Source organism: Salvia splendens, chromosome 4 (genome assembly GCF_004379255.2).
Source record: "Salvia splendens isolate huo1 chromosome 4, SspV2, whole genome shotgun sequence".
Classification (NCBI taxonomy): Eukaryota; Viridiplantae; Streptophyta; class Magnoliopsida; order Lamiales; family Lamiaceae; genus Salvia; species Salvia splendens.
Genome location: NC_056035.1, coordinates 15,138,445 through 15,159,967, shown reverse-complemented (window position 1 = coordinate 15,159,967; position 21,523 = coordinate 15,138,445). Strand labels below are relative to the sequence as shown.

Below are 21,523 nucleotides of genomic sequence, written 5' to 3'. Positions count from 1 at the left end.
CCAAACCAAACAATTAAAGTTGTCCAATAATAGAAAAGAAGGCATCCCCTCATTTTAATGCCTTCTTCATCGTGAATTTCCTCCCCAAAGTCTCTTCCACTCCGTAATTGAAGAACAATAGCAAGTTCTCTCGGCTCTCTCTCTCCCTCTCGCCCCTCAAATTCCTCTCCGGCGAGTTCGCCATCTTTCCGGCGTCGCCGGAGCTCGCCCCTTTTTTTCTTCTCCTCCTCCATTTCTCCTCTTATCACTTCATATTCTTTCCAATTTCCCAAATTAGGAACCCTAGCTTGAAGAGAATACAATGGCGTTTCCTCCGCTGCCTCACCATCGCCATCCGGTTTTGCCGGAGATCTACCGGCGTTTCCTCTCTCTATCTCACACATCCTTTCCCCATTTTTCCTAATACCTCCAAATCCATACTCGAATCAACAATTAAGCTTCCGGCGAAGCGACGACGTGAGAAGCGAAGGCTGTTCGGAGCTTCGTGCAGCAGGAGCGGCGAAGCGCGGTGAACAGCGGCGACGTTAAACCGCGAGAGAGAGAGAGGGCGTGTCTGGAGGCGCCGTCGTCTCTGGCTTGATTGATGATCGACGAAGACGATTGATGGTGGCGATAGGCTGCACGGTCAGTAGCACCGGCGAGCGCTACAAATTGGAGCTGGAGAGAGATGGCAGCAGCCGAGAGGAAATTGAGAGAGAAATAGAGTGGGAGACGGAGAGAGGGGTTGAGAGGATGACTGTTTATAATTAATTAAGAATTGAAATTACCATTCAGCCCTTTTATAATTAGTTAATCTAAAAATATTTTTCATGTGGCAAATTCTGGACCACTCATTTAATAAAAATGAGTGGCTGAGATAAAAATGAGTGGCTGAGTGGCAAATCCTATATATATATATATATATAGGATTGTGATCAAGATAGAACCATTCTTAAACGTAGAACCATTCTTAAACGTAGAACAAATGCCAAACGGAGGTCGTTAGATCTTTTAATCCAATGGTGTTGATTTGCACAGCAACTTCCCATTACAACCAAAACTATTATTAATGGGTGAATGCAGAGAAGTGAAAAAATAAAGCATGCATGGACTCTTCTTCGTTTCATTCATTCTTCCATCAACATGTGAGTTTTTTCACATGTTGAGTCCGGAATGTCGTGAAAACATAGTCTAATATGTATGATTTTTAATCTTGACCGTCATTTTTTCCTCATCCAATTAATAAAATATGTAGAGTTCTAGGTTCTACACTTAAGAATGGTTCTATCTTTAACGCAACCATATATATATATATATATATATATATATATATATATATATATATCACCAGATATATGTGGACAAGGACTTAACTATATTTGATGTACTTTTGCACTATTTTCAGATTATTTTTGCCAATTTTTTTTTACTTTTTAGTTTTAAGGGATATTTTAAATTTCTCTCTTACCATTTCTCTCTCTTTTCCTATTTTCTCTATTTCTTATATTATTTATTTAATATATTATTCATCTCTCTCATTTTCTATTTTTTCTCAATTTGATTTAGTTTAATGATTAATATTCAATACACATCAAATTAAATATATTTTTAATTTGATATGTATTATTTAAAATATATTAAAATTAAAGATAATTATTAACATTTTCTAATTTTCTATATAGAAATATGTGTTTGCACAAAATTGAAGCCAATGTGCTTATATAAATATTACACCTATACAAAGAAGGAAATTTATCTATGATGCATTCTAAGAATATTGTTTGTAGTACTTAATTACTATTAGGGGTGCGTTATATTGCTAACTATTTAAGTTGCAAACTCTGTTAACTTATCAATGCAATGTATTAAAAATGTCAACACGATAACATTAAAATGTATCAATACATTATATTAAAGTTCAACAAAATTATGTGTTGACATTTTTAATAAACTGTGTTGACGAGTTAGCAACTTAAGAAAGTTAGCGATTGATCACACCTCATTACTGTTAAAAATAACGAAAAATACACATTTATGTGCATAATAGTACGGAGTAGTGTTTGATATATGTATTGAATATTAATTGTGAATCTTAATAAACTGAGAATAAATGTTGAATGAGAGAGATTAATAAGAAATTAAATAATAAGCACGAGAAGAAAATAGGAAAAAAGAGAATAGATGAGAGAGAAATATTAAATATAAAAACAAAGACTAAATAATCCCTTAATATTAAAAGTAAATAGGGCAAAAGTACGAAAATAGTGCAAACTGCAAAGTACCTTAAATGTAATTAAATCTTTAAATGTTTCTTTCTCTTTTTGCCATTTTGAGATGTATGTCCATAAAAATTAATCTAATCTATCTATCTATACATGTATAAAAGGGGAGTTTTAGAAATATTCACAAGATTGCCATTATGAAATTTTTATAATATTAATGAAATGAAAAGGTATTATTTATATTCATCATAATTAGGATAAGTGAAATGAAAAGTTTTTTTTAAGATTATAGGACATTATAGATTTTGAATAAAATTATGAATGTGAAAAGTTTTATTTTTATGGGAAGGGACTTGATGAAGAAATATATTATGGGAAGGGATTTTGAAGAGACTGGGAAGCAATCGTCGTTTCTCAAAGTTATTTTTATTTATTTATTGTTTTTGTTATTATTAATAATTAAAGAAATGAAAAGGTTTTTATATAGATCAATATGAAACAAATCTTTTTACTATAGTAAATAAAAAGAATCTATTTAGCAATACTATTAAAAAATATGGCTTTGATTAATTTAATTTGGCATACGTGTGAAGTGTTCCTCTATAAATTTTCTTGAATTTCTTGAATATTGTTGGGCATCTAACAAAAGCGTTCAAAGAAATTAATTAAGACAAAAAATTTAAACATGGGACGTGAGTGGGTCATGGGAAGTCTTTGCCTCTTCACCTCTTTTGTAACTCCCATTCCATTACCATCGTTTTTGTGGCTTATGGTGTATTAATTTTATGGCCTCCCATGTCTTTGTTTTATGGCTATAAAAGACATAGAATTGTAGATGAATTACACAACAACAAAAGCATACTCGATTTTTGGAGCTTTATCAAGTTTGTCGGTGTCTAGCGGGTTGGAGATGCTTCAACACACTAGGAGGAAGTCGTTTTATATCTTTGAACAATACATCAATCCGAGAGCACTAGATGCGACGTAATTTTTCTTGCTGATAGAGGGTTTTTCTCGACTTGACTTATAGTTCGATTTGTCTTAATTGCATTCATTGTAATTTTCATTTCATTTATTGCTCATTTTTCTACTATTATACTATTTGTGCACGATTCAAAAATTTTATCTCAATGTTTTATCAGTAAGAGGGCTGAAAATATTGACATCCTAACTCGAAACATGCACAATATATTCTTCATCTTCATACAATTTATTATTTTATATATATGTACACGTTACACTTATATTAAGTGGTACACAAAAAAGTAATATTTGATCATTAATATACTATATATGTAATTTCCAATACTTGAGTAGGATATTTTTGTAATGGAGGAATTGTCATGTACACACGGAAATAGGAGATAGCTCTGGAATTTCAATAATTTGCGAAAGCAATAAAGAAGGAAGCGAGACTTTCCTATCCTATTTGTGAATAGGTTGTTACTGTCACTTTGTATTTAAAAAAGAAGACGAAGTGGAGATTCTATAGGAGAAAATTGTTTAACTGAGAAAAGAGAGTTTTGAGGTGGAAAATAAAGGAAAAAAATCTCGACAATCAAGACATCCGATGGTACATAGAATCGGAGGGTTGTAGAACAGAAAACAGAATCAAGAACGCTGTTTTATTTTTATAATAGTTTTAAACTTTTAATAATTGATATACATACTTTATTTAATTTTAGGATTATTGCCAAATAATGATACGAGTTCTTTTACTTGTGAGTTAATTTAATTTGTTATTATACTGTATAAAACTAAATTATTGTTGTATATACATTTATTGATGTTATTTTTATGCCATATAGATATTACTTAAATTTTTTAAATTTTAATTAATATAAAAATAAATTAATGTTCATGCAAATAATATAAATAAAAGATCATTTTTAAAGTTGTGGATTAATTGAATGAAATGAGAACTACGAATCACAAACCACACATTTTTATTAGACAATTAAAATTATAAAAGTAAATAAATTTTGAATTATATATATCACATTTCATTGAAACATTTTTACATTTCTATAACAGATAGAGTAGCATATTATTAAAAACACATATACAATTAAATACTAAAACACCATTAATGTGAATTAGGGTCTTACTTCTAATCACGACGTAACCATTGAAAAGTTTTTAAAAGGGCCATTTATCGATCTATACATACATAGGGGAGCGTTATTCTCCTTTTCACATCTTAGATCCTTTTTCCTTCTTAATATTACGCGTTAGATCTAAGGCATCAACAGATCAGATTGATTCTATAAAACTGGTTCCGTGTTGCATTATAGAAGGTGGTTGTATGCGTTACAGGGTTATTATTGACATTTGACGGAAAAGTAACTGCCTCATTTTGATATCTGCGAATAATGCACCACATGGTCACGAGTAATGCATATAATTGACTATATAATGCACAATATGTGAACTGCAATGCATACGAATAAGATGTACCATGTTATGATGTTTGGACACACGTTTCTTGTTTCCCCTAAGGGTTTAATAAGCTTAGGGGCTAGGGTATAGTACGTAGACACGTATGTAATCTTCACATGGTAACGAGTAATGGATATAATTGACTATATAATGCACAATTTGTGAACTGCAATGCATACGAACAAGATGTGCTGTGTTATGATGTTTGACACACGTTTCTTGTTTCCCCTAAGGGTTTAATAAGCTTAGGGGCTAGGGTATAGTACGTACGCATTAATAACAAATTATAAAACGATACGAATAATTCACCAAATTGTCACGAGTAATGGATGTTATTAACTATATAATGCACAATACGTGAACTGCAATGCATACGAATAAGATGTACCATGTTATGATATTTGACACACGTTTCTTGTTTCCCCTAAGGGTTTAATAAGCTTAGGGGCTATGGTATAGTACGTAGACATTACTAACAAATTGTTGTTATTGGAATATACGTATGTGCATTATTTGGTTTAGGTAGTGCATTATGTAGCTGTTAATTGTCATTATCTCAGTATATTATGCATTATTAGAGGTATTGTGTATATGGGTTAATCAACGGATTGAAGATTACATGCGTGCATTTAGTAATGTCTACGTACTATACCCTAGCCCCTAAGCTTATTAAACCCTTAGGGGAAATAAGAAACGTGTGTCAAACATCATAACATGGTACATCTTATTCGTATGCATTCTAGTTCACATATTGTGCATTATATAGTTAATAACATCCATTACTCGTGACAATTTGGTGAATTATTCGTATCGTTTTATAATTTGTTATTAATGCGTACGTACTATACCCTAGCCCCTAAGCTTATTAAACCCTTAGGGGAAACAAGAAACGTGTGTCAAACATCATAACATAGCACATCTTGTTCGTATGCATTGCAGTTCACAAATTGTGCATTATATAGTCAATTATATCCATTACTCGTTACCACGTGAAGATTACATACGTGTCTACGTACTATACCCTAGCCCCTAAGCTTATTAAACCCTTAGGGGAAACAAGAAACGTGTGTCCAAACATCATAACATGGTACATCTTATTCGTATGCATTGCAGTTAACATATTGTGCATTATATAGTCAATTATATGCATTACTCGTGACCATGTGGTGCATTATTCGTAGCGGTTTCCAGCCATTATTAGATTACTATTGTACCCTCATAATGCACAAAATAGGACAAATAATGCAACACGGGAATAATTACCCAATGTTGATCTTGACCGTCCATTTCTCTAATCTAATGACTGATATTAAGAAGGAAAAAGGAGGAAATATAGGAAAAGGAAATGAATACATCCCTACATATATAAAAGGGATATTTTAAAAAATTAACCAAAATGTCATTATGATACTCTTAAGTACATGTACAAAATTTTAAGTTGAAATAATTTAATACAAATCATAAATATGGAGAAGTGAAAAAGTTTTTTTTTTTGTTATTGTCATAATTGGGAAGTGAATGGTTGGAAGAGGGTAAGTGAAATGATTTGTGGAAAACAATTTTTATTGAAAGTTTCATTGTTCAATTCCAGCATATTTGTGAATCCATTTTCAATGGTTAGTATTCCATTTTCAGTGGTTGTATTCTCTTAATCGAGGAAAGGATAAAGTGCATTTTAATCTTAAAGTGGAAAATATTTTTTTGAAATGCATTACGGTGCTATCAATGTCATACACCTTTTATATAATGTAATATAAAATCATTAGACTGAATAATCAAATTTACATATATTTAAAGAAAAGTATATTTTGCCGTGCATAGCACAGGTGAGATACTAGTTTCTATAAAGGGAATGTTTATCTCGCATACTGAAGGCTTCGGTGTGTGCATAAACACGTTGTGTGTTTGTGTCTTACGGAGTAAGCAAATGTGCACGGAGAAAACTAATGCAAGTGCTTGGTCAAGACACCACGCTCCTTAAATCCACTGGATCACCAGGTCCAGGAACTCAAGAGAACACAGAGTATTTTTGTCGTTGGACACACTCGACTCCCCTTCAAAAAAATATTAAATCCCTCAACCCGATTACTATAAATTAGTATAGGGAAGCGGGGTCGATCCCACGAAGATGGATTCGTGAAGAAGTGCTTAGAGACTCTGGAAACAAGCGGCTGCTGCCACGGAAAAGGGTTGAGAATTTTAACTACTTCTAGACCTAGACACGAAATGTAAATGCTAGACCTAGGACACAGAACATGTAATAGAATCAGACTTCAATACTGAGAGACACATTTTGCTTCCTGGATGGAGTAGACGACTAACTAATTAAGACTAGACAGGGAGAATAAAACAGCGGGGACCATGACTCCAATTATAGCAAGTACGGCTAAAGTTGCAAATAACAAACTCATGCTCCAACTAACAACGACATGCAATTTCCTTACCGATTCAAGCACGCAAATGGAGAAAACAGAGCATATATCTAGATTCGAACAGAATATAAAGATTTGGATGCCGGAAACTTGCTATGAACCGGAAATACATCAGATCTACGTAAACTAGGCGAAATGAAATGAAAACACGTAAACTAGGCATGAAATTAAATCAATCTTGCTCAGATTCACGTCGGATGCTTAATCCACTCCGGATCTAAGCGATCCGAACCCAACAACAGACACAACCGACTCCATAACTCCGGTTTTCACATATCTGCTCCGATCAACTCCGAATTCAAACAACCACAAACAACTCCACAACTCCAGCGAACTCAACCCTCCGATTTATCCACAAACAGACTCCGATCACCCAGATCCAACTACAAACCTGCATAAATTCAGAAAACAACTGCGAAACGCATCCAACTCGAACAATCCAACTCCAAAATTCCGAAAATCAACGTAACAGAAAATCAAACTTGCATTAAAATTAGAGAATATTCGGCAAAACAAACAAATAGAGCTCCGAGCTTCGAACAGCGAAGCTCGGCGAAATCAGGAAAGTATGAAAGCAGAAATTAAATTGTTTCTTCGCCCCACAGAAGGACAGTGTTACAACCCACAATAGCTTCAAAGTAAACTAAATATGAACCCCGGTGCGGACCCTGAATCTCCGCACGAAAAGAACCCAAGTGTGTGAAAAGTGAACTAAGCTACAGGCTGTTAGCGAGGCCTCCAACCGAGAAGGTCCCTCCAGCGTGCATGCTTCTCCCTTTTATAGATGCGGACATAGCCTTCTAGAGTCTTCGTAGAAATCTCTATTCTACCCTTCAACTCCGAGGCCTCCTCCGTCAAGCAATTTTTCGCATAATGTCCACTCATGCGCCTATTTCCTAGGTCCACGCAACTGTCCTCCTCCTTTCCTGGACCTAGCGAAAAATCTTCACACACCTGGCTTAAAACGTGCGTTAGACCCAAAAATTTCACGAATTAAAGCCCTAGACCTATGCATGAAATTAGCCTTTATTCATTTTTTCTCATTTCACTCGTCTCATAATTTATCTATTTTATCTTTCTATCTCTTTATTTAACCCATTTTTTCTCCTTCTCTCATACTTTATCTATTTCTCATTAAAATATGTGTTATCCACAAATGAGACTATTTTCTTGACGAGTGAGTATTAATTTTATAATAAAATATGAGTAGAATAAGATTAGTGGAATGAGAAACTTATTACTACCATTTATGGAATATTCTAATTAAGATTGTTAATGTGTGATAAACTAAAATGAAAAATTGGGCTTCTAAAATGGGACAGGGAGTAACATTTACCTTATTTTTGTCGTTTATCATGTCTTTAAAATTGGTAGCACATGAAGATAAAGATACACAACGATGCATGAACTTGCATGGAAAGAAGAAGCAATCAACAACGCCGAGCAAAAGTGAAAACTCACTACAATTTCCCTTCAAATATTCATTGCAATATAACAATTGAGTTCAAGCTTTGAATGAATAAATCTTTTACTTCTGTGTTATAATCAGTCGTCGGAGTCGGCATCACGATAGCCTCCATTATACTACCGGACAATGAATCCGAAAAATAATTAATTAGTAATTAAATAAAAAATAACAACATAAAATTTTAAAATTCATATCACTCCTTTAGAGTTGTTCTCGATGGTTATATTGCATTGAAGATAATAAAAGAAAACTACAACACAATTATAATCATTGTTACAATTATGATTGTAAAAATAAATCAAATAATTTTGTATAATAGTTATTGTGAACGATTTAGTTGGAGGAGTTATAATACAGTTTATAACTGAAGGTTCATGATTCACGATTTAGCATCAATGATGGTTTATAGTAGTATCAAACTATCAATGTTTATCACACGTTTATTAACAATGTTTTGCATTTGACTAATAACTATATATAATTACCACGGGTTAGTGGAGCACTTGCAAGTTAATAGGAGTAGTACTACACTTTTATTTTCAGATTTGAAATGAGTTTATAATCTATCAACTGAATTACCAAAGTCCCAGTTTGAGCAAAAAAATACCCCATAAAACTTATACTAATATCTTGCAACTTTGATCACATTTTAAAACATATTTTAAACAATTTTAACATTAAAATTGATTAACATTTTAATTTTATTAGTACGGATAATAAAATTTTGCAATATAAAACATAGTATACTATCGAAACTTAATGTCAGAACATTGTAAGTAAAATATTTACTTAATACTTGCTACCAGTGATAATGGTATATAATGTATTCACCACATCATAATAACAATTTGCTTCAAATCACAAATTCTTTTACCATAAAACAATCTTACAAATACGTAAGATTACATATATCATATTCAAATATTGAACATCCAAAATACAAAATATACACTACTCCATTACTCGATTAATAGACTAAAGACTATCACAATTGCATATAATATCGTAAATTAAATTTATAGGTAAATCAAGTGCAGTAAGCATGTAAAAAATTGTTTTTCGTTGGTTACTTTTAGTTCTATACCCGTAGAATCAGCAAAATAAAGCCAACTGATTAAAAAGTTGAAATCACTAAATGCCAATATCCACATCGAGTGCCAATCTTTAATTGAGGTGATGAAAATAAATCATAGTTTCCGACTCTTTGGAGAAATTTTCCTAATTTAAATACATTTGCAAATAATTAATACATTTTGTAGTATAGTTTTATTTACTTCCGTTTTCTTGTCTAAAAAAGTACTCCTCCAATCCAAGTGCAAATTTAGCACTAAACTTTCTCTTTCTGTATCTTGCAACCTATAGATACATCAATACGTATAGATAAATAAAACAACACGTAAGTAATCTAGAATTCCCCTGATTTTGATTCCTCCAACACGATTTCAAATCCCTAATCTGGTAGTAAACCTCCTGTTATCGATACTCGAAATCTCTCATCTTCCCCTCCATTTCCGCAATTTCTCTCTCTACAGTTCGTGATTTAAGTTATATGTGAAAAACCCTAACTTTTGCTATTTGCTCCTTTGAACCCTAGTTTAAGTCCTCAACTCCCAATTTTTGGCAGACGTTACTCGCTGGATTTTGGGATTCGATTAGTGTTAGGATTTCTTACTTTGTTTTTATCAGGTATGCTTTGATCCTGATCTCGTTCACTTTTGGGAACGTTATATAAATGTTCTTTTGTAACTATGTGCTTCTTGGTTCGTTGCATCATTGGCAATTGGGCAGCTCATTTCGAGTTATTTGCTAGTTTAGTTGAGTGTTGATTTAGTATAAATATCTGGTGTATGAGCTGTTGGGGCGATTGAGTTTGATATGTTGAAGCTGCTGACGCCAAGTTCTTCAATTGTTGTTTGATGGTATTGCTGTGATTATTAAGGGTTTGAATGATTAAGCAAGGGATTGATTAATTATTGGCATTTTGTTTTGGGCGGGATGGGATCATGGAGGTTAAATCAAGATTGAAGAATGAGGGATGTAATGCACAAAGTTGGGTTAATGTGTATAAGACCAATTGTTTTATGTCATCCTTGTATCATTATTCACGAGTTGGAAAATATGATTTACTTTTATTACACAAGCAACCCTCCACACGTTTGATGTCATCAGTCTTTGTGCTGCTTTATATTTTCCTACAATTTATCTTAATGATGCTACTCTTATGTCAAAATTAGTGGTGAAACGAACCATATTCATTGCATTGCTATACTTTTTGATGGTCTACGATCTGTCACGCTCTTTTGGGTACAATTTTCATGTCTTGTAACAATACGTACTAAACTAGTATCTACACACAAATGTGTTTTTAATAAATAATACTATACATTTAATTGTCATGTCAGATAGAACTTTTCTTATTTACCTGATCTATTATGTCTTGTAGAATTAAACTGGCTATTTTACATGGATTATGGCAATCCCTGAATAAATTGCTCCGGTTTGCTCCGGTAGGTTGGCAAGCATACATTTCCTTTTGCTGCTCAATGCTGGTGGCAGCATGCGGATGATTGTTGGAAGAGATGCAAAGGTATCATGCTGGCAGCTGCACTAGTGCGCTAAATAACAATGCAATATCCGGGATACAGTCGAGGGATGCATCCCGTGCTGATCCATCAACTTTACCTTCTAACTTCTCAATAAATTCAAGGTAGTTATCCACTTGCATGTAGCATGTTAAAAATTCTATAATAATAATACTGGGCTAGTAGATCAATTTTCTGTCACTAAAAAGGATTCTGATGTTCTCATGGATAATCTTTTCCCCTTAATAAGTAGTAGGTTTCTTTTGTGATCTATTAACATTATTCTTGTTTTTTCACATCAGATTTAGTAAGTTTTCGTTTTCCTTCAAAAGGTTCCTATAATGCAGGAGTTTACTCCATGCTCATGAATTGTGAAAGATAAATCCTTGATCTGATTTAACATTATTCTAGATCAAATATTCTGATGAAACTGTATCTGACATGGAGAACTGTATTGAAATGAAAACTTTTCCAAATTAAAACACAATGGTATAAATTGTTTTACTTGATATGTAAGAACAGTTATGGTTTATTGGAAATGAATTAATGCTAGGGTACTGCGTTGATGAAATATTAGTAGTTAAAACATCCTATTTCATAAGGTTTTTAATCTTGCATAATAACATTGGGACGTTGGGTGCTATACTACTGATTTGAGATGGTCATTTTTGCATATTAACATCAGTTCATATGGAAGGCTTTAAGTTGCCATTTTTCTCAGTTTGGGACTTTTAGGGTGCAATACTACTGATTTGAGATGGGCTTTATGGTATCATACATGTACTATGCAATGCTGCCCCCTTTCTTGTTGTAGCATTTATTTTCTTTATTCTGATTGGAAATGGTATTCTGGTTCTTGGATGATTCTGTTTCTCTTCTCACCCTTTAGATATTGTTTCTTTTAATTGATATGTCGAGGCTGCTAGCTCTTTAGCATACTTTTTATATTGGTCTTTTTAGTTATTGTACATAAGCTATGCAATTAAATCCAACTTGAGAGTCCAATCACTTCCACCAAAATGCAGTATGTGTATCTCTTTTATCAAACCATTGAAGCATTTAATTCCTAACTGGTCTATTTACCTTGTTCTCTCTCCCAGACGTTCTGCACAACCAAATCAATACAAATTGAGGTGTGATAAGGAATCACTAAACTCCAGGTAATTTCAGTATCTCCTCTTTATTTTTTAATATTTGGCGGACTACATTCTTCATTTGGTGGGCCTTAGAGGTCCTCAGGACAAGAGGTTATTGTTATTTTCCTCTCTCCTCCATTCCTTACAGACTATAGTGTCAGAAACTCAGAGCCATCTAAATAATATCTTGATATCCCAGATTGGTCCTGAATTTTATTTTACAATCACTATCACCCTTTCCTCAACCCAGCTGTACTTTATGGTTACAGAGTTGGGCCACCTGATTTTCACCCACAGACTCCTAATTGCCCTGAAGAGACACTTACGAGGGAGTATGTGCAATCTGGTTACAGAGAGACTGTTGAAGGACTTGAGGTAGTCTTTACATATCTTTCTGTATGTACCTAGCATATGACTCTCCTAGTCTCTTTTCATACCTCTTTTGCATTTGTTACTTACACATTATATGACCAAATTTAACTCAGGAATCCAGAGAGATCCTCTTATCTCAGGTTCAGTTTTTCAACAATCCAACTATTGCCAAGTGCAAAGAGGTGTGCAGTAAAATTTGACCATGAACCTTCTCCTTGTTTTCCTAAGAAAATAGAGAATTTCTAATGCTTGCTTTTTGGTATGAATGAAGCTAATAAATTAAATCGAAATTCACTTGCAGGCAATCCGAAAATGCCATAGAGCAATTAATGAGTCTCGTGCCCAAAAGCGAAAGGTGCTGTGTTCTTCTTTGCTCATCTTAGATAATGAAAAAATAACACTATCCGTTTACTTGTAAATAGATCAATTTCGCCATCTTCTGTTACTGCAGACAAGAATTAGTTATGGTTATGCGTTCTGGATACCAATGACAAGATTTGAAAATAACAAATATCCTCTATTTGCAGGCAGGTCAAGTTTATGGAGTGCCACTTTCTGGTACTCTACTGACCAAGCCTGGTATATTCCCTGAACAAAGACCATGTGGAGAAGAGTTCAGGAGGAAGTGGATTGAGGCATGTCTTTTTAGTTTCATGCAAATTTCATGAAGTTGATAGTTGACTTCTAAAGCTCATCCATGATATAATGAATTTCCTTCAAGATCTAGGTCGTGCATATTTTCATAAAGGATGCACCTTACTTGGTTTGTGAATTGTGTCAGGATTGATTTCTGAACTAGGTTGTTATATGCCCCCCCTATCTTCATTTATATAACATTCTTTCAGTTGTTGAATTGGACTACAAAATGCATTACCATAGGTTGGATTATTGCTGCACAACCGTAGTTAAAAGTTATGCTGAATGTCCCCGAATTTCAATTTCCGGCTTGCCTTTTCATTGTATTCAACTAGGCGATCCATGTATTATGATGAATATTCCTAAAAGTGAGCAGCCAAGATGTTCAACATTATAAGTTTGACAAGTGAAGACTTTTTTTTATGTTTGGTTCCTTATAGCTTCTATAAAGTTGTTCATGCAGTTGTATTAGTGTAACTATTATGATGCAATATGAAGGAAATGTCACAACTCACAATGAACGTGGAAAATTTTCTTGATGGCATTTGATGTTCATTAGTGTAATGATATTCTATAGTGGTAAAAGCAACCAGAATGATGATTTGTTTTTGAGCTTCTCTCCAGGGTTTATCACAACCACATAAAAGATTGCGGTCATTGGCTGACCATGTTCCCCCTGGCTATCGGAGGAAGTCTCCATTTGAAGTTCTTATTAGAAATAATGTTCCATTGTTAAGAGCAACATGGTTTGTCAAAGTAACTTATCTTAATCAGGTATGGATATCCAGCTAAGAGAAGAAGTGGATTAATCCTTTTTAAAGAAAGGATGATTTTCTGTCCTCACGTTTGGGATTAGTGATCTTATTTTTTCTGTCAGGTTCGTACGGCCTCCTCTAATACATCATCTGGGTATCATGAAAAAACTCAAATTTCACGTTCAGAGCAATGGACGAAAGATATTATAGAGTACTTGCAGTGTCTATTTGATGAATTTCTTACAAGAAACAATACTCATTCAGCATCGTATGCGCGGGATCGGTCTTCACAAATGATCTTTGCTGGTTCAGTGCAACAAAAGGGTGATTCATATTCATCTCTTGTAGATGGTGAGGAACCTTTGCTGTATAATAAGTGGTGGTATGTGGTGAGAATTATTCATTGGCACCATGCTGAAGGACTAGTCATTCCTTCTCTCATTATTGATTGGGTTCTTAATCAGCTCCAGGTACTGATCTTCTTTCATCTACCTCTTTATTTTCTGGATGCAAGAGATTAGCTATCTACAATTTGTTCTGATGATTGTGTTATCCTTTAACATTCCAACCCATGAAATCATGGCACTACAGGAAAAAGAATTGCTCAGTGTTACCCAGTTGCTATTGCCCATTATATATGGTGTCATAGAAACAGTTGTTTCATCTCAGACTTATGTGCGTACACTAGTGAGGATTGCTGTTCGGTTCATACAAGAGCCTTCTCCTGGTGGTTCTGATCTTGTTGATAATTCTCGACGTGCATATACTACTGCTGCTGTTGTTGAGATGCTTCGGTATTTGGTACTAGCTGTGCCTGATACTTTTGTGGCTTTGGACTGTTTTCCCTTGCCAGCATGTGTAACAAGTCATGTAGTAAATGATGGAAGTTTCTTATCTAAAATGGCTGAGGATGCTAAGAAAGTTAAGGGTGGTCAAATTGAAGTATCCGGTGTACTTAGGGATAAAAACCATGATGTTCAAGCTGACTCCTTTTCATTTCAAAGTGTTGTTTCATCAATTCAGAAACGTTCAGATACTCTTTCAAGAGCTGCCAAACCCAATCGTCCTGGTCACAATGTAGCAAAAGCCTTGCAGGTGTTGGACCAATCTCTCATGCATGGGGATGTAGGAGTTTCTTGCAACTTGCTCTTAGAAAATACATGGGATGAGATTTATACTGAGCGTTGGAGTGCTGAAGTGTGTCCCTGTTTACTTACATCACTTAAGCATATTGGTAAGGTGACACCATCATTACTTTGCTCCATTTTCCTAATTTGTGAATGGGCTACTTGTGAATTTAGGGATTTTCGTGCTGCACCTCCCCAAGGTCTTAAGTTTACTGGTAGAAGAGATTTCTCTCATATATTTATAGCAATACGACTTCTAAAACTGAAGATGGAAACCTTGTACAGTTCAAAGCCGAGAAACAAAGATCTTTTAGATATTTTTGAGAGTCCAAGCCTTTTGCATGATGTTATTGTATGTTGGATCGATCAACATGAGGTGCATAACAGGGAAGGTTTTACAAGAGTGCAACTTCTAGTAAGAGAGTTGATGCGATCTGGCATTTTTAATCCTTTGGCATATGGCAGACAGCTGATTGTAAGTGGAATCATGGATGGCACTGGACCTATGGCTAACCTGGAAAAGCGTAAGAGACATTACAAACTCTTGAAGCAGTTGCCTGCTCCCTACATTCGTGATGCTATGGAGGAAGCCCAGCTTGTTGAACCACCAATTCTTTTGGAAGCAATGAATGTTTACTCTAATGAACGCCGTTTGCTACTTGATGGGTTGCTAGGAGCCAGTAAATTTACTCCTGGTGCAAGAAATGCGACAAAGAAAAAGTATTTCCACATGTCTGAAAATGGAAATGGCTCCCCATCTTCTGTTGATCAGTGGTATTTTCAGGCAACTTCAAAATCATCAACAGATGCCGACTTGGATTTCAAGCTTGAGGAGTTAAAAGCTTCAATTTCATCACTGTTGCAATTTCCCAATCCTTCTTCAACCGCTGATGCTGGAGTTGATGAATCTCAAGTGAGCACCAAGAGACCTGGCGGGGTCTATAATAGAGCTGATGGCACTGAAGAAACATCTGGGTGCGAAGAATGCAGAAGAGCGAAGAGACAAAAATTAAGTGAAGAAATGAGCTCAATCCTGCAGTCAAATCCAGCAGACGATGAAGACATATGGTGGATAAAAAAGGGGGTCCAATATATGGAATCATATAAAGCAGAACCACCTCCTAAGCCTACCAAGCAGACCTCGAGGAGCAGGCAGAAATCAGTCCGGAAAACTCAAAGTCTTGCACAATTAGATGCTGCTCGAATTGAAGGTAGTCAGGGAGCATCTACGAGCCATGTATGCGAAAGTAGGATAGGGTGCCCGCACCACAGAAGTGTTTCTGATGACATCATAAAATCAGTAGATGTGGCAAGAAAACCGTCCTCTGGAGATATTGTTTCAATTGGAAAGCTTCTGAAGCCGATGCGGTTTGTAGAGAAGAGGAAGCTGATTGTATGGATGATAGATGCGGTTAAGCACCTAATTGAAGAGGCTGAAAGGACTGTGCCTAAGGTTGGCCAATATGGTAGAACACTTCCTGCTAATGATGGTCGAAGCTCCACATGCTGGAGGCTTGGTGAAGATGAACTGTCAGCAATTATATATTTAATGGATGTTTGTCATGAATACACCTCCGCAACGAGGTTTCTTCTTTGGTTGTTGCCAAAAATTCCTAATAATCCTGGTACTGCTATCCTCAGTAGGAGTATCATGATGCTTCCTAGAAATGCAGATAACGATGTCTATAACATTGGGGAAGCATTTCTTCTGTCATTCATTCGTAGGTATGCTCTTCAAGTCAATCTTCAGTGTTTTGTCATATCATTTGTGGAAATTGTTTGGGGTCTCACTTGTCCCTCACTAGAATCTCATCGATTATTCTTGCAATGGTTGCACTTAACCGTGGTGTATATTAAAAATTAATATGCTTGCTTCTGAAGAGCATGTTTTTGTACTCCCCTGAGGAAGGCACTGCATATATATAATTATATACTCCATATTTCTCTCATAAAATTACTGCATTCTGTTGATCCTTAATATTTTCTCACACATCTTATTTTTTCTGTTTCAGTTATGAACACATAATTGTTGCAGCTGACCTTATTCCTGAGACACTGTCTGCCACAATGCATCGTGCTGCCACATTTTTGGCATCTAAAGGTAGGGTGGTTTCTGCGTCACCTGCCTTAGTTTATGCCCGCCAAATTCTAAAGAAGTACAGCAATGTAACCAGTGTCGTTGAATGGGAAAAGAACTTCAAATCCACATGTGATAAGCGACAGAGTTCTGAAATAGACTCGGCAAAGTCCTCAGAAGGGGACTTTGGCTTTACCCTTGGTGTTCCAAATGGAGTGGAAGATCTTGATGATTATTTCCGTCAAAAGATAACAGGTGCAGCACGGGTTTCTAGAGTGGGTTTGAGTATGAAAGAAATAGTTAACAAACATGTGGAAGAAGCTTTTCAGTATTTCTTCAACAAAGATAGAAAGCCTTATGGTGCTGGAACAAATAAATTCCCAAGTTTGGAGAAGTGGGAAGATTGCTATCCGTTAGCTCAAAAAATTGTGCAGGGATTGATTGACTGCATGAGACAAACTGGTGGGGCTGCACAGGAAGGAGATCCTTCACTGGTTTCTTCGGCAATTGCTGCTATTGTTAATAATGTTGGACAAGTAATTGGCAGAATTCCTGATTTATCTGCCAGCAGTAATAGCTCAAGTGTCCCTTCCTCTTTTGGATCCCTAAAGTTTGCAAGGTGCATTTTACGTGTTCATATAACCTGTCTATGTATATTAAAGGAAGCACTTGGAGAACGTCAGAGCCGAGTCTTTGAGGTCGCTCTTGCAACAGAAGCTTCTTCCGCACTCATGCAAACTTATGCACCTGGAAAGGCACCTCGCAGCCAGTTTCAAATGTCTCCGGAATCCCTCGACTTCAATGCAAATTTACCTAATGATCTCTCCAGTAAAGCAGCTCTTGGGAGAGCAGCTAGAACAACAGCTGTATCTGCACTAGTTGTTGGGGCAATTCTTCAGGGAGTTGCTAGCCTGGATAGAATGGTTACCCTATTTAGGATTAAAGAGGGCCTGGATCTAATGCAGTTTGCAAGGAGTCTGAAAACTAACATGAACGGAAATGCACGATCATTGGGAGTTTCGAAGATTGACAGCATGATTGAAGTTTCTGTGATCTGGTTCAGGGTTCTTGTAGGGAACTGCAGAACAGTATGTGATGGACTTATTGTGGAACTCTTGGGTGAAGCTTCAGTTGTAACTCTCTCGAGAATGCAGCGAATGCTGTCTCTGGACTTGGTTTTTCCACCAGCCTATTCTATATTTGCCTTTGTGATATGGAAGCCTATGCTTGATGCTAGTGTTGGAGCACGAGAAGATTCACATCAGTTGTCTCAATCACTGACTGCAGCTATAGGTGATGCCATAAAGCACTTGCCCTTCCGTGAGATATGTTTCCGCAAAGCTCATGGGCTATATGATCTCATTGCCGCAGATACTCTTGATTCAGAATTTGTATCAATGCTGCAATCTATTGGTACAGAAAGCAAATTAAAAGCTGCTACTTTGGCCCCTCTTCGTTCTAGGCTTTTTCTAGATGCATTCATAGATGGCAAAATTCCAGAACCTGTAATCAGATTGGACGTGGGAAATTGGATCTCTGGTCAAGGTGAAATAAAAAAACAATGTGCAGAAAATCTGAAAAAGCTTATGTATAGGCTTGTAAATGTTTTGGATACCCTGCAACCTGCCAAGTTTCATTGGCAGTGGATTGAGCTTAGGCTCCTCCTAAATGAACAGGCTGTTAATGAAAAGATTATGGAAAACGAGATCTCCTTGACTGATGCAATAAGATCTCTCTCACCCCATCCCGATAAAAATACTGCTTCGGAGAATGAGAGTAACTTTGTCCAAATAATCCTAACCAGATTACTTGTCAGGCCAGATGCTGCTCCCTTATTCTCTGAAGCTGTTCATCTATTGGGGAAGTCGCTCGAGGATTCAATGCTGTCGCAAGCAAAATGGTTGCTCAGAGGTGCAGAAGTCCTGTATGGCAAGAAAACAATTTGGCAGAAAGTTATGAATATTGCTGCCGACATCAAAGAACTGTCTGTTAAGCCTCAATACTGGAAGCCATGGGGATGGTTGCATGCTGATACCAAATCAGTGAGTAGTAAAGGTGAGAGATTGAAATCCGAAGCTGGTGCCCTTGAGGAAGGCGAAGTTGTTGATGAAGGGGCTGATGCTAACAATTCTGCGAAAGGGCATGGCCTCTCGGTTGTTGAAGGGTTGGTTGTGAATCAGCAGCATCTGACAGAGAGAGCTCTGATTGAATTGATCCTTCCTTGTGTGGATCAAGGCTCTGATGACTTACGTAATAGTTTTGCAAGTGAAATGATCAAGCAGATGAGCAACATCGAACAACAAATAAATACAGTCACTCGTGGAGGTGGCAAGTCTGCAGCAACCCCCTCCCCTGCGATTGGAAGTCCTGCCAATAAAAGTGGCAGCCGCAAGAGTGCGAAAAGCAGCAGTCCTGGGATACCAAGACAATCTACTGTATCGGCTGAGACTGTTCCACCTTCTCCTGCAGCACTGCGAGCCTCCATGACTTTGCGTTTGCAGTTCCTGCTGAGATTACTCCCTATTATTTGTGGAGATAGGTAATTTTACTTTAAAAGTCGTTGACTTATAGTGTGGTTCAACATCTATGTCATGAATGAACTTTTCATTTGTTTTTGAATGAATGAACTTTTCATTTGTTTTTGAATGAATGAACTTTTCATTCATTCCACTTTCTCTGTGTTACTGTATTTGACACGAACAACCATTTTTGTTTGGTTTGTGTATTGTATGCTGGCTTTCATTCTAGCATCAGCATGATAGTTTATAAGTAGTAGTATTTACAGGTGTATGTGGATATTTGACTATCCTATTCTTATGAATAATTAAGGCACATTTTACTTATTTTGGCTACAATAATATGTTACTTTTGCAGGGAGCCTTCAAGCCGTAATATGAGATACGCTCTTGCTTCAGTGATTTTACGTCTTCTCGGAAGCAGGGTCGTGCACGAAGATGGCTCCCTCTATGTAAATACTGCACTGACTTCTTCCAATAGGGATGCAGGATCTCTTATGGAGAGTTATACATCTACAACATTTCTGTGTGGTGAAAGCCTTTTTGATTGTTTGTTGCTCGTGCTGCATGTGCTGCTGAGCAGTTACCAGCCAAGCTGGTTGAAACTGAAATCCGAATCCAAGCTAACTGAGTCCAGCAAGGACTACGCTGCTTTCGATCGGGAAGTTGCAGAAAGCCTGCAGGTTTGTTTGACATTTGCAAACTCCATATTTCTTTCGAAATCCATATTATCATCGTTTGGAGGGGGGAAATGTGTATAGCAGTTCAATTTCTTTTCTTCCTCATATCAAGATCTTGCCGTTAATATGCAGAATGACTTGGATCGCATGGAACTGCCCAAGACAATCCGGTGGCGAATTCAAAGCGCGTTGCCAATTCTAACACCACCTGCTCGATCTTCACTCTTGTGCCAGCCTCCGTCTGTACCACATACTGCCCTTGCCTGTCTCCAACCGAGCAACCTGGTGACAGTGTTAAACCCCTGCAACTCAAACCTCCCTCAGAGGAATACGGGGCGCACCAACATGAAAACAAAGTCACAGATGTCGCAAGCGGACCTTGACACGGAGATCGACCCGTGGACCCTTCTGGAAGATGGCACTGGGGTGGGCCAGCCCTCGCCCAGCTCTGCAGGCATCGGCAACAGCGAGCATGCTAATTTCAAGGCGTCCTTCTTGCTAAAGGGAGCCGTTAGGGTTAGGCGGACGGACCTCACGTACATTGGTGCAGTAGATGAGGACAGCTGATGCGAAGCACGGCCTACACTTTTGGATTGAAATTTTTTCATGTAGGTTGTGTCCTGGATGGTCTAATCTCGCATATCTCCAGTTGTTAATACCTCCGAGGAGACGGGAGGGAGGCGAGGAGACTGCTCCGGAGACTCATTCTTTACAGGTGCCTTGGCAGTCGAGTCGGTTCAAAGACAAAATTTTCTACCCGGCTTCCTCTGGTACGCGCGAGCGATCTGGGACCCTGCTCACCACTAACACCTTTTGATTGTTCCAAAGTTCAGGATGGTGCATTTCCATAGTTGTATATAGATACAATATATTTTTTCCCTTTTTCTTTTGTCGTCGGGAGCTGAGTTGAATGTAAGTGAAATGAGGGTTGTAGCTTCTTTGATGCTCAGCGATATTTTGTCACAAATATTATGGTCTTCGATTATCATTATGTGGCGATTTTTGTTCACCATGTAATCCCCCTACGCTTGCCTCTTGCTTGTTTTTACCTTTAATCATTTATACTATCATGATACTTCTAAACCTTTCGTAATTTATCAAA

The 21,523-nt window shown here is 36.6% G+C and overlaps 1 protein-coding gene across 2 annotated transcripts; it reads left to right on the top strand.

Annotated features, from left to right (window-relative positions):
• Positions 1-9,862: 9,862 nt before the first annotated feature.
• Positions 9,863-21,438, top strand: LOC121798780 (mediator of RNA polymerase II transcription subunit 12-like). 2 transcript variants are annotated; one of them, XM_042197958.1, is made up of 13 exons: positions 9,863-10,226; positions 11,052-11,247; positions 12,223-12,282; positions 12,528-12,633; positions 12,744-12,812; positions 12,932-12,985; positions 13,158-13,265; positions 13,891-14,040; positions 14,144-14,491; positions 14,613-16,873; positions 17,161-19,764; positions 20,100-20,424; positions 20,554-21,438. In XM_042197958.1, the coding sequence occupies exons 2-13, from the start codon at positions 11,120-11,122 to the stop codon at positions 20,986-20,988; spliced, it is 6,648 nt and encodes a 2,215-aa protein (XP_042053892.1). In that variant the 5' UTR covers positions 9,863-10,226; positions 11,052-11,119; the 3' UTR covers positions 20,989-21,438. The 2 variants fall into 2 exon arrangements, with proteins under 2 accessions (XP_042053892.1, XP_042053893.1); XM_042197959.1 differs by having other exon boundaries at positions 10,984-11,247.
• The last annotated feature ends 85 nt before the right edge of the window (positions 21,439-21,523 follow it).

What these genes read in the sequence shown, in the direction of transcription:
- LOC121798780 (XM_042197958.1), top strand. Translation starts at nt 11,120, where the DNA reads ATGCAAAGGTATCATGCTGGCAGCTGCACTAGTGCGCTAAATAACAAT. An exon ending in AGACTGTTGAAGGACTTGAG is followed by an intron (nt 12,634 to 12,743) that starts GTAGTCTTTACA and finishes AATTTAACTCAG; the next exon opens with GAATCCAGAGAGATCCTCTT. An exon ending in CTCGTGCCCAAAAGCGAAAG is followed by an intron (nt 12,986 to 13,157) that starts GTGCTGTGTTCT and finishes CTCTATTTGCAG; the next exon opens with GCAGGTCAAGTTTATGGAGT.